Genomic DNA, 19,456 nt, shown 5'->3' on the forward strand with positions numbered 1-19,456 from the left:
AAGTCTACATCATCTGCATATGCTAACAACTGAGTCACACCATTTAATTTTAGTCCTTCTTTAGTTTCTTTTACCTTCCTAACAGCATATTCCAAGGCAAAATTAAAGAGCAATGGAGATAATGCATCTCCTTGTTTTAACCCATCATGAATTGTAAATTTGTCAGACACATTAATACCCACACGAATTTTACTTTCTGTTTCACTGGTGCATACTTTTATCATACTAACAAGCTTCTTAGGTATTCCAAACTCTACTAATATATTATATAATTTATATCTTTTGACCGAATCATATGCTTTTTTGAAATCAATGAATAGCTGATGGACATTTTGATTATATTCCCACTTTTTTTCAAGTGTCTGTCTAATGTGAAAAATTTGATCTGTAGTTGATCTGTTAAGTTTAAATCCACATTGATAATCACCTATAATTTCATTAGCATATGGGGTTAGTCTTGTTAAAAGAATGTTAGATAATATTTTATATGTTGTTGAGAGTAGAGAAATTCCATGGTAATTATTGCAGTTCATTTTATCACCTTTTTTAAACACAGGAACAATTATGGATTCTTTCCACTGTTGAGGGATTTCTTCTTTATTCCATATTAAACAAATTAATTTATGAATTTGACATATTAATGAATTTCCACCATATTTAATTAACTCAGCTGGTATTAAATCAATGCCAGGTGCTTTGTTATTCATTAGCCTTTTTATAGCATCTTTAACTTCAGTCAAGTTAGGTTCTGGAACTATTCTGCTGTGTCTACTTCATTTACTTCTGATTTATCTCCTACATGAACATTTAAAAGGTCATTAAAGTAGTTCTTCCATCTACAGTAGAGCGTCGATTATCCGAACGTCGGTCAACCGAACGACCGCTTAACCGAACTGTGTACTCGCTCACTTTCAGATATCTGTAATGAAAAAAGTACGTGACTTAGCTGCTCGTAAGCGTGTAGGCTTGCTTAGACAGACCAAAATAAAGGATTTTTTTAAACGTTAATTTTGTGTACTGTGTGTATTGTTCATGCAAAATGCGTATGTAATATGTACATATTTTTGTTTAATAAACTGTACCACATACTATATATTCCTACTAAAGTTGCCTTTGTACGTTACTTTGTAATACATACTTAAAGAGATGCCTGTTTTTATGAATAAATTTACTGTACAGTACTTCTTTTTGGCAAATAAACATGTACAGTTCGATTATCCGAACAAACCAGTTTTCCGAACACCCATGTCCCCCAATTACTTCGGATAATCGACGCTCTACTGTATTTATAATATCGCTTGGGTCAGCTAGAAAATCACTGTCTTTATCTTTTATCAATTTTACTTTAGGTTGCCACCCCTTTCTAAATTCATGTACACCTTTATATAAATCTCTGATATTTTTGTTTTTGCGGTTTGTTTCAATTTCGTTAATTTTGCTTTTCAAGTAATCTTTTTTTACTTCTAAACGCTTTATTCTATTATAATTGCTTAGATTTGTATCATCAGAGTTATTTAACTACCTAAGTCTAGCCTGATTTCTTATTTCTACTATATTATGACATTCATTATCAAACCATGGCTTACTTTTTCTTGGTTTATGGTATCCTATACTTTCTTTAGCTGCTGATTCTATTGCATTACATATGTGCTCCCAATTCTTATTTACGTCTGTTTAATTTATATTTTCATCATCATTTAAATCCTGCAAAACATCAAATCTATTTGACAGTTTAATTTGGTAATCTTTTTTAATTCTTTCATCAGAAAATTTTCCTGTATTAAATTTTAGAACTTCTAGATTTTGTTGCTTATGATTTATCACTGCGAGTCTTTCTCTTAATTTAGCAATTACTAAATAATGGTCACTGGCACAGTCAGCACCTCTATGTGTACGAACATCAATTATACTAGTATGCCTTCTCTTATCAATGAGAATATGATCTATCTGATTATGAGTTTTACCATCTGGAGAAGACCAGGTATATTTATGGATATCTTTATGTTTAAAAGTGGTACTTTTCACAATTAAATTCTTTGAGGTTGAAAAAGTAATCAATCTTATACCATTATCATTACTTAATTCATGAAGCCTTTCTTTACCAATCGTGGGTTTAAATGTCCCTTCTTTGCCAATCTCTGCATTACAGTCACCTAACAGAATTTTCATATCATACTGAGAAAATTTATCAAAGACCTATTCTAACTCTGCATAAAAATCATCTTTAGTATTATCATCTTTATCTTCCATTGGTGCATGTATGTTTATTAAAATAATTTTACACCACCTACCCTGTAAAACTTCATATGATATCCTATCATTATTAAATTCTACTGTTTTAAGAGCCGAGATAATTCTATTATTTATGAAAAAGCCTGTTCCAAAATTATGATTTTCAGTACCACCATAGAAAAAAAGTATAATTTTTAGTTTTCCAATTCCCTTCTCCTGGCCACCTAACTTTCTGGACAGCTACTACATCTAATTTATACTTAACTATCTCATTAACTGTACACTGAAATGCCCCAGGCCGGTAAAGGCTCGGAACATTCCAGGTGCCTAATTTAATATCCTTATTCCTAATGTAGATCTTATCCTTAGTCCAGGGACCTCCCAAAGTAGTCCCCGCCTGGAGATCCGAATGGGGGACTATTTTACCTCTGGAATATTTTACCTTGAGAACATCCATGGCCTCATATTGCTGTTTCTTGACATGTCTTTTTACAGTGCAGAGTTGTCAGCTTTACGCCTAACCCCCAATATGAATGGAGGACTGCACCTGTCGTTCGTCAGCGGATCCCTGGGATCTAGCTGGGAGGATCACATTGTAGTCCACCAACCATACCCCACTTCTGCTGATTGTGAGATGCTCATAGAGCCATGACAGGACAGCTCTGTAAATCCCAACAGAGCAAAATGTTGACCATTTCACTCTGTTGGTTGACAGATATGACATATGAGACTTCACTGAATTTTCACTTTTCGTCTATTTTTGTTGATTTTATATGAGGGGTGTCCAGAAAGTAAGTTCTGATTAGCCATAAATTAAAACAAGAATATCGGTAGTAATTGACATTTTTTGTGTTAGTTACAGTGACTGATAACCTACTTTTTGACACATTAACCACCATTGGTCAGGTATTTGTTGTAGAGTGGCACTAAATTTTGTATGCCTGTGGCATGTGTCTGCCTGCAAAGAGAACCTTCTGTACAACAGCATCGCCAAAAACCGCTTCAGCTGAAGATGGAAGTCTGTACACGTGAGGTCGGACCTCCCACTTGAAATGATGCAAAAGAACACGTGTGCATTCAGCTGTATGGAGTCATGCATGGTGGATTGGTCTTCCTTGAATTGTCTTGACCATTGTCTGGCTATACTGTATCTTATGACATCCAGTTCTTACACCTCGCACAATTGCTGGTGGATCTCTGCCGGTGTCTGCTTCTGAGCATGCAGACATGTGATTACGATACTTACCTCTCAGTAGGCTGTAGACTGTATGAGAGCCTCCATCTATCTCCTAGCACTGTTATAAATCTACTCCATTCACAGCACTGCGATTGCACCCAAATATAGTCACATATCACCTCTTCCTATCTACATACGTGCATTGTGCTCCAGCTACTAGGGCCATCAGAACTTACTTTCTGGATGCCCTCCGTATATATATACAGCTATCAGTCAACTCCCCTTCTATAAATTGTGCATTAATTTTTCATTTTTCACCAGCAATAATGGTAACTACGTGTTGTCAGTTTCACGGTGCTTGGATATACTGTGAATGTTTATGCTGAAAAAGTCCATTGACAATGTCAGAAAATAATACACTTTGTTTTGTATGGTCCCACTGCTTCACATTCAAAACACACAGTTCCAAGAAGCAGTTTTAAACAGCATTGGCATGTTTTAAAAGAACGTATTTTCAATGTTTAAAAGATGCAACTTTTTTTCTACAGGTGTTCAAAATGTTTAAAACATAGTGTTTTAAACATGTTTTTTAGAATTTTTTAAAACACATTTTGATACTTGATATTTGTTAGTCTGTGGTTATTTGCATATTTTGTGACTGTCTTTTTCATTCAGCCTATGTAATGTTGTTTATTTGCACAGAAATCTGTTCAGTGGCTGAAAATGCATATTCAGTTAACAAAGAAACATCATAATGAGTATCCATAGGCCACATTTAAAACACCTGGCTATGTTTTTTTACAAGTGTTTAAAATATTTTTAAAATTGAATAGTATATGGATGAAACAGTTTTGGTCCGTAAAACATACTGCACATAGTTGTTAATGTCAATATTTTGTTGCATTCACGATATAATATCATTTTTTTTGGAAAACAGAGTAGCTACCACATGGAGAGATTGGGCCCTGGCAACTGTGGATTAGTTGAACCTTCTCGAACAGCTTACATGCAAGATTTAAGACTAACCTAAATAGATATTTAAAAAAGTTAGTCAAGTGAAAACTTGAAAGACAGTCAGTCCTTCCTTGGATGATTGACAAATTCCTTCTGTTCTTAGAAAATAAGTCTTTTTGCCATTATGTTTTAAACATTTTATTTAAAACCTGTTTTTTTTTCGGTTCTTGATTATAATACTGTTTAAAAGGAAAAAAAGTTTTATTTCTTTAAACAAAATTACCAACCCTGGGTTTCAGGGATTTTAGGATTTTAGGTGCCGAGCCCACACTATGTGTTGCCATGTGTACATCAAACAAGTCATGAATTAACAATGGCAATATCTCGCTCATGTGTATAGCTCGACCACAAGGAAAAAACCTTCCGTCAAAAGCGTTCGCGCATCTTCCCTGCCGTTATCGGTGCTCGGGGCAGTGTTGCCAGATTAGACTTAAAAAAATCGGGAGATTGTTCCTTGGGAAACCAGAAGATCTGCTACAAAATCCGATGATCTAATAGTAATGGATGAATGACGTTCTCGGGGGCGAGGGCGGGGGGCAGAATAGGCATGTGCACTGGGGGGCAAGGGTACATCCACAGATTTTTTCTAGCAAGGGGGAAACAATGTATTTTTATCAGGTGGGTAAACGAGGCATATTACCCCATAATAATGTTGCCCTCTCATAAAACACCACTTGAGTTTGAAATTATCATGTTCCTACATCCCTATTATAATAATGGATGTAAATTACTGTGACTGAAATCAACTCATACATCTGAAATAATAGGTACTTTAATGTCAACATTCATTTTCCACAATCTTTCAAGTCGAATGCTAACAATAACAAATCAATTTGCCTTCTGCTGGTGTTCGGTGCACAGCTATCGTTAGGGGTGGGCACGCATCCTGCACCATAATGAGAAAATGCATTACGTATGTGAAATATATTTGGTTAATTGGACAGCATGTTTTCCTCAATAATTCAAGATAGCAACGCATATGCTAGGGTGCCACCTATCCTCCCCATCTGCTAGAAATACAAACACACACACACATACATGTATAAATTAATTTGACCATGCTATGAAGTCAGTGTTTCTACCTAGTAAGGCAAGGACGTTTCACTGTGTTTGTGTCACGTCATCCATTTCATCAGTTTTTCATTCATCCATATTGTCGTACTTATCTGTAGAGGCACAAAAGCAACATAAAATAACTAAAATAGCAATAGATTTTCCTGTGGGATAAAATACAACCATCTAAAAATAGTAATGTAGTAATAGTAATAAAATAATAATAAAAATTTCCTAGCACAATTAAGTATCGTTTGGTATAATTTCACAGTTCAAACAGGACTTTTGATGGCTGAGTGGAGATCCACTCTCCCCTCCATGTTCAAGTAAGATGAGCAGGAAACGTGTTTTTGAGCAGGCCGTTGGAGGTTCCATAGCAATAGTTTATTAAGGAATTCTCCCGAGAAATCAATAGGTCTGGCAACACTAACGTGAGCCACGTTGAAGGCTCCTTCCTCCTGTCCTTTCGCCCACCCGCCAGTGCGATGAGGTTCTGCGCAGGTTTCTTTCCTTGTGGTTCCACTATACAAGGGTGAAGTTCTTCATTTACATAGGAAAGAGAAGTTGGATATAAGTGTCAGAAAATCAGTCTGCAGTCATGATTCTTGCATGTGGAGGGTGAGAATTACAGGAGTTTAGAAATCTCCAAATCTGGCAAAAAGAAAGGCTAAGAAGAATGAGAAATAACGAAATGTATTTCTTGAAACCAACTAAATCACTCATAATCTCATTTAGTCATAACTCTGAAAATAAGCAAATATTTTATTTAAACCTGCTTCCATGTAAAAAAAAAGTCCCTCCCTAGATTATGAATTGCAATAATTTTCCAAATTCACTATTTGCCAGTTTGAATGTAAATTATAGAGAAATGAAGTCAATTTCTTGTAAGCTAATATACGAGAACAAGCCATACATGGAAGCTGCACGAGTCTATTATTTCCATGTACAAATATGTAGATTTAGTTTAAAATTGTCAGGGGAGAAAAAGCAAAATTCATCCTGGAAAACCTGCAAAAGTCAGGGAATTTCATTTCTGCTTGTCTGTAGCCACCCTGTTTGTGAAAAGAATTTGGGTGGTCAATAAATCTCTGATCTCCAGCACAATTACCATGTCCACCCTGCAATCCTGATTTTACCAGGCAGACAACTTGCTATGGGGGATCAAGACAAGTGACAACACTTCACTATCACAACAATGACAAGTTATGCAGAGCTGTGGAAATGACCTTCACCACCATTACCCCACAAGTGCCTTGACCAATGTCCAACAACATGGAGGAGCATCAGATTGTGTTTTGTGCATCATGGTGTCCAAACAATCCATTTGATGTACAATATAAGTAACTGTGAGCTCATGTGTGCATAGGAGGTGTCAAATTGGCATACAGTTGTCAGATGTCACAGGTCAAAACCATAAATCCGTAACTGTAACAGTCCTGAACACACACAAACAAGGGGCATGGCAGCCTTCTATGGCTTCTACCATTCAAATATCACTGACCTGTTTGTACAGTGTCATTTTTAAGAACATGGTTGAAATCTCTGTCGGGTAATAAAATGATCTTACCAGAGTTGTAGACAACCACAACTAATTTTTACAACTCAATGATCAGAATTCTATGGCAATTCACTACCTTTTCTATGTGTACATAGTACAGTCCAGACAGTGCAGTTGCTCAAAAATTGTGATTGAGAATTTCTATTTTGGTACAGGTAGGATGAATTCACATCTACCCTACACATGTCCAGTTTTACCAGTCTACTCAGGGCACACTGCTTGTTGTACTGGCATCCACTTCCTGCTTCCCTCTGGTGTTGCTGCATAGGTGTTCTTTGAAGTTGCTTCTTCAGTAACCAGAGAGGCTGGTGCTTGTCATATTATTTACACAATGGCCGGGATTGAGAACATGTTGGACCCCATGTGTTTTATCAGAATTGATTTACAAAGCACAATTTAGACAAAATGCAGATTCTATCTCCCACGCCATGTATTCTACAGATAGTCTTCATGATCTTTCTTAGTAATTTCATGCGAATGGTACCCTTCTCTTGGACACACCTGAGGACACAAAATTTGTAGAGTGAAGGGGCCTCTTGACATTTATTATTCAGATTTTAATACACAATTAATTTTATTGCATTTAAAATATTTACATGAAAATATAAAGTGACACATACTCAAATAAAAAATAATGCCAAAATGTTTTTGTACCCAATACACAGTTCATTGACTTTCTATTCCACAGTTTTGATAAAGACATTGAAATGGATAAAATCAGTCTTGTCCTTGTTCCATTTATCTTTATTCTTGTCTCTGAGTAGACAACTTTTAGACAAGCGTTGATTTAAATGGAGGAATTCATATGGAACTCTCTCTGTTGTTACTTCTAATTTTTTTAATAATACGGTAAGTATTGTCTCTTTAGAACAATCCCAATGCATGAGTATGTACTTCAGCTTTTCATACCAGGTGGTCCAAAAGTCCCGGAACGGTCACATATCGTGAGAAATACACATCGAATCGGAAAACGAAAAAATACGTGTTTAATAAGTGAAAGAAGCTATTCAATGATACCACACTTGATTCCCCACCCCCATCCCCTGGGGGGTGGGGCAGGGGGCAACTGTGAAATTTTAATTGGAAACCTACATTTTGTATTGTAGAATCGGAAAGAGGACTTCATTCCGAGTCCAACGAGCTATCAACGAGCTAGCTCAATTAGGAACAGAGATATGGCGATTTTAAATTTTCGGGGGAAAAAAAATAAAAACGTGAAAATTTCATAAAACCCAAAAAATTTCAAAGGGATGTATCTCTGCCCCTAATTGAGCTAGAGTGAAAGCGATTGCAGATTCGGAATCTGCACGTCAAGACCTTTCAATAGAGTATATATGGTAGACCCCTTCCATATTGAAAAGATGCCCCCTGCCCCACCCCCAGAGGGCGTGGGTGGGGAATCAAGTGTGATATCATTGAATAGCTTTCTTTCACTTATTAAACACGTATTTTTTTGTTTTCTGATTCAATGTGTATTTCTCACGATATGTGACCGTTCCGGGACTTTTGGACCACCCGGTATATAACAATGGTCTACTTTAAGTATACAATTTTCAGCATGTAAGAAATTACCATTAGTATTATTTGAAAATTTAAATATGAAGGTAATACTTTTAAAATTCTTGTAACTCGAACATGTGAATTACACGTAAGCAAAAATGTGTAATTATGAAAATTATATTGATGTACAAAAATTAATGTCATAATTTTGTCATACCAGTTTACATTGAGAGTATGATTTAAGACTAGATAACATTATACACACACTTCACAATTTTATATACCATTGTTACATATTTGAGTCTCTCATTATAATTCTTGTTTATTTTGCACTTTGTTTTAATGACAATCATAAGAACACATTGTCTGGAAGAATATGAGTGTCATTCCCAATGTATTGAATGATGTATTTTGAGAACTAGGCCAGATTTCACTTGTAAAATTCAGGCCTGAGTATTACACAACTAATATATCTGCTTTGAAATCGTTGGTATTTTCCGGCACTTTTTGGAACCTCATGCGGATATTAGAGAAGATAATTGCCAGCGTTTCTGCACATGGAACGACCACAGCTTGAAGGAATGCTTGAACGAAGTTCCTTGTTGCAGCACAAGTTATCTTGAACATCCTTAAGCAAGGAGCTGTACACCAGATGTGCTGTGAAAGAAGAACAGAACTGTACATTTCTCTCTTGTAAAATGTAAGGTTGTTTTCTTTGAAAATTGTACTTCTCATAATTGTGCTGAATATAAATATTAGAATAACATACCACAGACAGGAGATCATGATAACAGCTGCAAGAATTTTATGGGAAGGTAAGTAGTAAATTGTGGCTAAAATCATACCGATACCCATGTCTAATATCAGTGGTCGGAAGTAGCGTGCTACTTGTAGCGACACTACTGTAGCTTTATACAAAATTTGTAGCTGTAACAGTAGCAGCACTACATTTTAAAAATTGTAGCTGTAGCTAGTGAAGATAAAAAATTCCTGTAGTTGTAGCAAAAATTTTGCTCCAGCTACATTTCTTCTCGGAGTTTTGAGGTAAATTTTATATGCGGCAGCAGTGTTAAAAACATTCGACAATAATGCTTACTTGTGTAGGAGGTTTAAAAAGACCACGTCTATTACAAGATAATGGCAATATGGATAATGTAGCTGATAAATGTCCTGATATAGCAGATTATAGATATCCACGTAATTTATTTCATTGTCATATGAATAACTTTGATATTCAGATAACCAAATGACATACATCAATATAATCTGGCCAAATGCTATTTATCTTCAAGATAAATATGTTGATATAAGAAACATAAATAAAAATATGTTTATTGAAAACTATGTCAAATTTGAATAACAACCTAATTGTAATACTTGGATATCAAATTTGTACTAATTTGCCACTTATATACTCTCACATTATTCTCAAACACTGTAGTAAAAATAGGTTACTGCGGCAACACTGCTATAAAAATGATAGAATGATGGGTATCATGATAATAAATAACAGAATCTATATATTTTCTAGTAAGTATAACTGCTTGGGGGTTCTTTTGAATACTCATTTTTTTTTAAAAATGAAAAAAATAACGCAAAAGTAGCAAAGTAACGAACAGGAGTAGCGTAGCGAGCTACTTTTCAGTAAATGTAGCTGTAGTTGTAAATTTTTGGAAGAGTAGCTTTAGCTGTAGCGAAGCTACTTTTGAAATGTAGCATTCTGATCACTGTCTAATATAATGATGAGACTATGGTGATATTTATCCACATTTGCCAATTTCTGTGGCAGAGTGGTTAGCACAACACATTAAAACACCAGGGGTCCCATGTTCGAATTGCAATCTGGGCATGAATGTTCTTTGTGAGTGTCCCTTCATCATATCATTACTCCTCCTCATTGTAGCAATTCGCCAAAACTTGCAAAAAAGTTACATAAAATAACCCAATTCAATCAATTATACACATTCATCATTGACACACCATTTCTAAAGCAGCTTTCTTATTTACATGTACTTTCTGTCCCAACTGTAAACTGCATTTGATCCAACCTGTTACTTTTCCCATGCTAGGGAACAGAAATTAGGAAAATGTCTTCTGTTAGACAGCAGCACTTACACATATGCTTGTACTTTACTAGTAAGTTTGTTCATGTGTTATTAAATAAATTCGTTTTTGAACAATTTTGATGGCAATGGCTAGTGTTCTATGCGTATATTTGTAAAGTCTTGTGTAGCTTATCTGTAGCGTGACTTTCCCCCATACTTGAGGTTGACAGTAAGGAGTGTTGTGTTGTATAGTTTCTGCTAGAAAGATCAATGTTCGGTAGCCATGGGAACAGCAACAGCTTAGGCCAAATTTGGTATACCCTTCTTTTATGTTTTTTGTTTTACAATGTGCCTTTTAAGCATATTATTTCTGATTGATTGATTGATTGATTTGGTGTTTTAAGTCCACTTCATACACAGTAAGGCTAATCGGGACTGGACCTACAGTTTAAAGTGGGATCCGAACCACTTGTGCCTCCACCGGGTATCGAACACGGGACCCCTTGATTACAAGGCGACGACGCTACCACTGCGCCATCTGGGAGGCCATATTATTTCTGAGAAGGACTGCTGCTTAGCTGATTGGTTAGCAGTTAGCACTCCAGCCTTTGGTGCAAGCAGTCTCAGGTTGGATACCTGGTAGGAGCTTCAAAATATCTATGTTGACTCAGCATCAGGAGGATAATTGGGTAGCTAGTTGAAAGAAATGGTAGTAGACCCCAGTTTCAAAAGCCAGGATACAGTGGCAATGGGACTCAATGTGCTGACTGTGCATCGCCTTGTGCACTGGCCCTCAAAGGGCTGTTACTCCATGGAACTGTAGTTAATTTCTGATGAGGACTTATGTTTGTGAGGTTGAAGTAGTCACCACATAAGAAGAAATGCCACAAGGTATGTATCATATTTTTACATGTTGAATATAATAAAAAGTGTGGTAACAATTGTGATAAACCGTAAATAGTTTACAGGAGAACTATGCCAGAACCTCAGATTGTTTGTTAAGTGCCAGAACTGCTGTCACTCCCTTAAAGAAAAAATTCCAGCTAATCAAAAAATACCTCACAGACAGAGCTCTGTATGACATTAATGAACTATAAATTAGATTGGGTACAAATATCAAGTAAACAAATAAATGTAATAATGCCATAGAAGAAACAATGTAACTGTAATTTTTTTTTTTAAAAAAAAGTTATAGAGTTATACAGATATATATGCTTATCATTGTTTTTAATATTGTGAATGTAATATACAATTTATTTTTTTATTTATTATTTCTTATACTGTAATTGCTTGTATAACATACCTTATATTTTCATGTATCTGATAAAATCCATACCCATGAAAAAATGGGTCAACGGATGAATAAAGTTTATTATTATTATATTCATGAGTGTACATCAATATATACAATATGTGTGTGTGTGATAGATAGATAGATAGATAGATAGATAGATAGATAGATAGATAGATAGATAGATAGATTGCATAAGAAGGGTGAAGTCTTATTTTTTTAAAATTTTTGTTAGAAAAAATTTACAATTGAGTTTTCTTTAATGATTAAACTAAACTTGATACAATTTTGAAACAATCTGGATACACAGTTACCCAGTTTCTTTGGTGCTCAAGGAATGTGATTATTGAACCAGCAAATGCCCACTTATAGACCCTTTTCAACTTTCCTGGCAAAAGTCACCTGATCATTTTCCCTTGATGCAGTCTCTCCCTCTTTTTTTATTATTCAAGTGTGCAGTGTAGAAATTAATGTGAATCTTGTTGATGAGTGAATGTGTTTCTAACATGGTGTAAGCCTGTCTCCCATGGAACTAGAATTTCTACTAGGAAGCTCCTATGGCCACTGAACTGCTAACCAAATTGTTGGTCTGTTCCATTTTTGCTTTCACATGGTACTTTTGTCATGACATTGGTTCATGCACATGTATTTAATTTCTTTATACAGCACATTTGCAAAAGCTTCAATGATTTTGCTAAGTTTGTTCAAATGCACTCAAGGAGTCCCAGGTTCAATAACTGGTGAATGCACATACAGACAGTAGTAGTTAAGATCCCACTTTAAACTATAGGTCCAGTCCCAATTAGCCTTTCTGTGCATAAAGTGCACTTACAAGACTAAAATATTTATATTATGAATTAATTTTTATATTTTTTCTTAAAAGCATAGGAAAGGAAGTATTACCATTAAACCTTTATTACAAGAAAAATTGTCTTCTATCATTGCAAAGCCTCTATAAGATAATTCAACTGCGAACAGTAGCGTGCCCAAGAGGGGGTTGGTGGGGGTCATAACCAACCCCTTTGGCCCACTATTCCTTAAAGAGAATGTCAACTGTAGAAAAAGATGGCATAATGAGGGATGACTGCCAGAAAAAGTATGTAACTCCTCCATTTTGAAAATCCTGGGCACACTACTGACTGCCAAATATCAGTTTGTCTGTGGAGTGATAATTAATCAACTTGAGATAAAATTTTTGCTGTATGTGCATACACTGCTATGATATATCAAGAGCACATATGCTATTCTTCTTTTCCTTATTCATTCCAATCTTATTTTCCTATTTGTAACTCAATTTGTCAAGTGATACATATTGTTTATGCAGCCCCTGCTGGAAATTTCTACTGTTTTCAGTAGACAGAATCTACTGTTATCAACTGAACTCTACTGTGTCTCTCGGAAATCTACTGAAACTCAATGGTTTCCTACTGAACTTCTACTGAACAAGTTTAGTAGGCCTACTGTATGTGTACAGTAGAAGAAATTCAAGTGAAATATTCTCTTCAGTATTACATGTAATATTGTATACAGTGTATGTAACTCAACTTATTGGCTGTAAATTTAACTTTTCATTCTTCCCGATTTACAATTTGTTTTTATATCTATTTGAAAATCTAATCACAGTAGATGTTTCAAAACACCTATAGATCTACTGAAAACAGTGCAGTAGAGAAACTAAAAGTGAAAATGACTTCTTCAGTATTATATTTAATATTTATGTAATGTTTTTTTGCTTAAAATGGTGGCTGTAAGTATTACATTTCATTCATCCTTATTAAGAACTTTTATTTATATCTGTTTGAAAATCTGAACACAGTAGATGTATCAAAACACCTATAGATTACTGAAAACAGTAGACAAAATTTTCAGCAGGGGCCTGCAATCATGCTGTATAATGAAACATGTGCAGGTTACAGCATAATTGAAGTAGATTCTGATTGGTAGCTCATCATCAAGCGAAGAAGAAAGTAGCAAAATAGAACACAGTATTGTTGAAAAAAAAAAACAAAGTCAGGAATGAAAGAATTTCTAGACTGGTTCAGTGGCTCCTAGTTCAATGGTCAGAAGAACTTCTAGTAGGAAATTGGCTCTGAAGGAAATTGACCTTAATTATTTTACTTCCATATCTTACCTCAAATGCCAAACATGCAAAGCTACAACCTAAACAGAAGGCAACTATTGGGGCAAAAGCCACAGTTAGAAGAATATAACATCCGTTTTTTGTTTTTCTGAAACATTGGTAACTGAGCTTCCAAACTCCATCCACACTGCGAATGCCTTCTGGTTCTCCAATAACATCATCCCACATCACCTAGGGAGAAAATAAATATAATCAGAAGTCATAAAAATCATACAAAAGTATATGGATATAAAGTTCTTATATGTAAATTTACAGGTGCTTTCTCACAGTCTTACATTTTGGCACACACAGGAGATGTACAACGTAGAATGTCAGCAAAAAGTGTAGGCTCGATCAGGACTCGAACCTGTGCCTGTGGCATTGCTCTACCAACTCACCTACCGAGCCAGATCTGGCTTTGCCTGATTTTTCGCTGTTGCTGGTTATGGTTGTGTGTATCTCATAATTAGCTACATTCAAGTATCTCATTTTCCCCCATGTTATGTCCCCTTGCAAAGTATTCCTGGTGGAGCCCTGGGAGTTGAATCTACCCTAACCCACTGCTAAATCTGGGCCTGCTAGGATGGTGTTACTTTCACAAGTATTTTATGTCAGTCGTGATGTTTCATCTTTTTTTTTAATTTTGTCTATTCCACTTTCATTGACAATATTAAGTTATGAAGGGTTTAAATCAGACCTGGATGGAGAGAAGACCATTGGGAGATGGCTTTACTTCTATTTGCAAAGAGGCCTGCACTGATGGAAAAGTTGCTTTGAAACTCTAGATATTTGAAGTGTAAGAATTTATTTTTAAAAAAATACTAATCGTCTGACATAAATCAGCCTAAAGCTATAACTGGAATTGTATATTGAAGGGCCTCCACATAAATCCAGGACAGGTACCAATTCATGTAATCAATAGGTGGCTGTGCACACAATGATGATAATGGTCCAATACACAAGGAGACAAGGCAAACGGTAAAGCAGTATACAAGGAAGGATCGATTTTAGAGGTTCAGGGTATGACTACAGACAGAGAACAGGTGCAGGAGTTAAGCAGATATTTTTCAATATGAAGGGAGATGTAGGTAATTTGAGGAGGGATTTTGTTAGATTCTTATGCATAAATTTATGTATGTGTCAAATGAGAAATTTGAAGATTTGTAAATTGAAAATTGCCTACAGAGGAGAGGGGTTCAGTTGTGGAGATGTACCAGTAACATTATGCTGACAAATATACACTATAGAGAACTGATGCTCGAAGTGGAATTGTTAGGTGAGTGGATATTTGATGGAGCCTTGGTACACTGTTTTAATGTGGGGACAGTTGGGAGATGCTTTGCTTAATTTTGCCTAGCCTGGATGAAACCATCCCCCTGCACATATGCGCCGACTTTTGGGAGGGATGCAAGACACTTCCTGCCCCCCCTCAAATTCCTCAAGAAGTATATACACTATACATAAGAAAATACTGTTGTTAATCTTGGACCTCCAATATTTGTATGAAGTTAGCACCTCCGTCTCTGCATCTCCTTCAACTTTGAGCAGTGGATGTCTTTACTGTATGACAGGAAGTAATGCATTACTTTTGGAGGAAAAGTAGTGGGGTAATTGGGCTAACACATTACTTTTAAAAGTAACTTGCCCAACTTTGCTTTCATACTCTCTAACTCTGATTTCTGGTCCAATGCACTCTCTATAGAAGAGGAGCACGCCACTGTACATAACACAGCAATACAACAAAAGAAGGCAACAAACGCTCTCTACAAGGTATGAAATTACAACAATTGAAAAACATTTCCTCCTTTCCCATTGTTTCAACAAGATCAAGTAAATGACCCTACCAATATAGTTCTCAATAATTTCCCAAGCATCAGTAATTTAATATTACTTTCAAAGTTTCTAAAACAGCAGTTTCTAAAACCAAGATTTGACATTGACTGCTACGTTTCGCATTGCAATTTGATCAAAGAAGCTCATTTCATCACACGCAGGCAAAAAGAGCTTTATTCGTTGGTTTGAACCTGCTTAATAATTCCAGCATTATTGAAAGTTCGAGACAGTGAGGTATTTGCCCGGAAGAAAGAATATTTAATGACAGTAGAAGCAAACAGTCAATGACTCCACATATCATTTTTTATTTAGTGAAAGAAGCTTTGAAGCAAGAGCCTCATCAATCTTTCATGCCACTGTCATGCAGGATAAAGGGTTTCAGCACAAAAGATCTTCGTCGATCCATTTCGAGCGCCGCCACGTGTATCTTGTAATTCAAACAGGAAATTACAGCCAGGAGCAACAGTTATCATCACAGTACAAAGGTTTCTCTTGGGAGATGTTATGACTAACAGAGAAAAGCGAGGGGGGCGTATATACCAAGAGTTAGTTCTAATCTAAAACAAGCCCTCCATTTCTCTTGAGGCCTTGGGTGTCACTCTTTGTCAACCTCTCTTCCATGTGCTTTCTGTCCCGGAAATCTCTAAAGCTAGCAAACTAAAACAAGTCTTCTTCGCAAGTACTGAATCGAGAGGGCTAGACCATTGAACATGAGAAGGGAAGTGACTGCATGGAAGGGAAAATGCAGCTGCATATACCAACAGTTTGCAGTAGCGCGCACTGCCTTGCTCCGCTCACTCGCTTTCTCCCCTTCTCTAAAGGCCAGAAGGTTTAACCTGGCACTGCTCCCGCCAAAATCTTCTCTGTCGTCTGCAGGACGTTGTTGCCAGATTTCGGCGTGAGCGAGCAAACGTGGCGACAGGGCGCGCTGCGAGCAGTCATTTGGGAGTGCAAGCACAGACCTCCCCACTACCAGAACATTCACGTCTATGACAATGTGGCAACAAAGGATTCAGATTCCCCACGCAAACCCTGGTAGGCGCAGGACAAAGCACTCGCTCTCTCCAAGGCTTCTGCCAGTGGATGAAAAGATCCACGTGATACCCGGGAAAGTCGGCAAGCAGAAGGGATCTACGGTTTGGCGCCAACTGTGCCACGTTAAACCTTCTAGCCCTTACCGCTATTAACAGCCTTGCTCCGCACATTCCCGAGACAGAGTGTAGTACACACTGGACTACAATTTGCAAAATAACGAGGCCCTGGCGTTAGAGGCGCAACCACGAATTTTTGTCGGGGGGGGGGTCAAATACCAGGATAAATGTATCAATAATAATAATGCTAATATTAATAAAGTTAATAATAATAATGTTACTATTATAACATTATTATTATTAATTTGCTATGTTTTACTTCGCTTTTGTGCCACTTTTGGCTAATTTGTGAAGATGGGGATGAGTGATGATATGATGAAATTGATGAACATCCATGCCCAAGCCGGGATTCGAACCCGGAACCAACATTATTATTAGTAGTAGTAGTATCAAAGACGTTATTACCCTCGTAAATTATGCAAAAAGGGGGTAGAAGTTGATGCTAAAGCATTTGTGTTCGAACAAACGATTTGAATTATTTTTTCAAGACGTTCAATTTCACGTTAATAATGAAAAACAATCACACAAACTATTTTTGAAAGACAGAAAACGCTTGATAAATGCATTCCAAATATAATTCTTTTTTAGATTAACATGTATAACTTTCATGCACGATATATGTTTCACACATATCCAACATGGAGCGACGTGGACACTAAATTGTGTGCGTATTCAAAGTTTCTTTAATACATATTATATAAAACATATATTATTTAAATAACATTACACAACCAATTCATCCATCTCACAATAAACCAACAGCAAAAATTACATAAATTGTCTCCAAATGTGCACGCTCCCTTTCTTCAAAACAATTGTTCATGCATATAAGATAAAAGTGTTATTTCTTTGTCTGGGAATTTACAATGTATTACAGAGACGAAGCACATATAAAAGAGCGAAGCGAGCAAGAAAATTTTTGGGTCCAATTTTTTTTCCAGGCTGAAATCAATATTGATTTAATAGGGCGCAAATAATTTCACTGGACGCCAATGCATTCTCTCTTTTACAACTTTTGTACCTCCCCGATGGTGTAATGGTAACATCGTCCCCTTGTAATCAAGGGGGTCACAGGTTCGATACCCGGCGGAGGCACATGGCACAGTGGTCCGGATCCTCCCACTTTAAACTGTAGGTCCAGTCCTGATTAGCCTTTCTTTGCGTAAAGTGGACTTAAAACCACAAATCAATCAATAAATTTTACAACTTATTTTCATTTAGATCATTCGGCGCCCGCCGTCTCCTAACTACGGTCCTGAACTTGATAAGACCAAGAAAAGAAGGCATTGCAAGCGAAGCGAGCAAGAAAATTTTACCAATAGTGTTTTTATTTGCATTAGATTTGAAGTTGTGGGCGGTAATTGCCCCCTGCAAGTACACTTGGCCGTCAATGTTTGTCCCCCCTTGCCCCCGAGAACTCATTTACGTCCAAGATTGGGGGGGGGGCAATACCCCCTGCTCTCCCCTGGTGTGTTTGTGATTGTCCCTTCATCCATTTCATTTTGTCACCATTCATCATCATCATCTTTGCAGTTGCAGTACAGCGAAGTAAAATAAAAAATCAATTAGCCTAATTAATCAAACATGGCTTTGGACGAACATTCCTGAGGCGATGCAACATTTCTCTATTTCGGTTATCTTAAGTCGCTTTTCTACGTTTGGGTTAATCGCAGAAATGAATGTTGAGCTAATGAAATCAGGGATGATAATTCACGCCTTGACCAAGGTTCTAATGTTGAACCCAAGGCTATATCAAGCATTTTCTATCTGCGGGGGTCATTTTAGGGGGAGTAAGGTTTTAATTAGTGTCAAAATGCCCATAAATTGGACTTTTGTGAAAATTTTAGAGGTTGTGGGGGGTGCGTGGATAAATCACTGCTGGAACCTATGACTAACCACTAACCACTAACCACCCCGCCACTGAGGCCGGCCGGTGCAACATTTGTGAAGGTAATGACTGAGATTTAGTGGACGGAATTCTACGTGTGTGAATGCTTCTGGGTGTTATCATTCAGAATTTCGGAAATGCACTGAAGTGGAAGTGGTTCACTTTTGCTGCTGTCGAGATTTTCGCAATAGTTTAATAATAGGCTAACATAGCCACTGAACTAGTGTGAATATCTAGACAACAGCGAAAGCAAACCACACGAAGATTCACGTGCATTCTCTGTAAGGAATTCTAAGCAGATCTAGCTTTTCAGATTTTGGTATCATAGCGGTTTTTAGAAATAACATTTCTATTGATTGATTGAATTAGGTTACTTTACGTCGCAGGATGAGTGATGTTATGATCGAATTGATGAAGGGACACTCACGGGCCGGGATTCGAACCCGGGACCCTTGAAGTCGTGTCGTAGCGCGCTGTGCTAACCACTCCGTCACTAACGTAGGCTTTAGAGGAACTTTCGAAAACTGCTTCGCTGGCGTCGGCCGAAGGTCCATCACAACTGCGTTCAATGTCAGCTGTCGATTACGCCACCAAA

General features: G+C 36.8%; 1 protein-coding gene across 1 annotated transcript in view; it reads right to left on the reverse strand.

The window, feature by feature from the left end:
* Nucleotides 1–8,528: 8,528 nt before the first annotated feature.
* The window catches only part of LOC145980795 (caveolin-1-like), a 115,591-nt gene continuing 104,663 nt past the window's right edge, over nucleotides 8,529–19,456 (reverse strand). The window contains exons 3-4 of the mRNA XM_083113885.1: nucleotides 14,002–14,181; nucleotides 8,529–9,191 (exon numbers count right to left, since the gene is read on the reverse strand). Of these exons, the coding sequence (XP_082970011.1) occupies nucleotides 8,991–9,191; nucleotides 14,002–14,181 (381 nt within the window). The 3' untranslated portion in view covers nucleotides 8,529–8,990. The remainder of the gene's footprint in view (nucleotides 9,192–14,001; nucleotides 14,182–19,456) is intronic.

This window comes from Lepisma saccharinum, chromosome 2 (genome assembly GCF_977018435.1).
Source record: "Lepisma saccharinum chromosome 2, izLepSacc3.1, whole genome shotgun sequence".
Classification (NCBI taxonomy): domain Eukaryota; kingdom Metazoa; phylum Arthropoda; class Insecta; order Zygentoma; family Lepismatidae; genus Lepisma; species Lepisma saccharinum.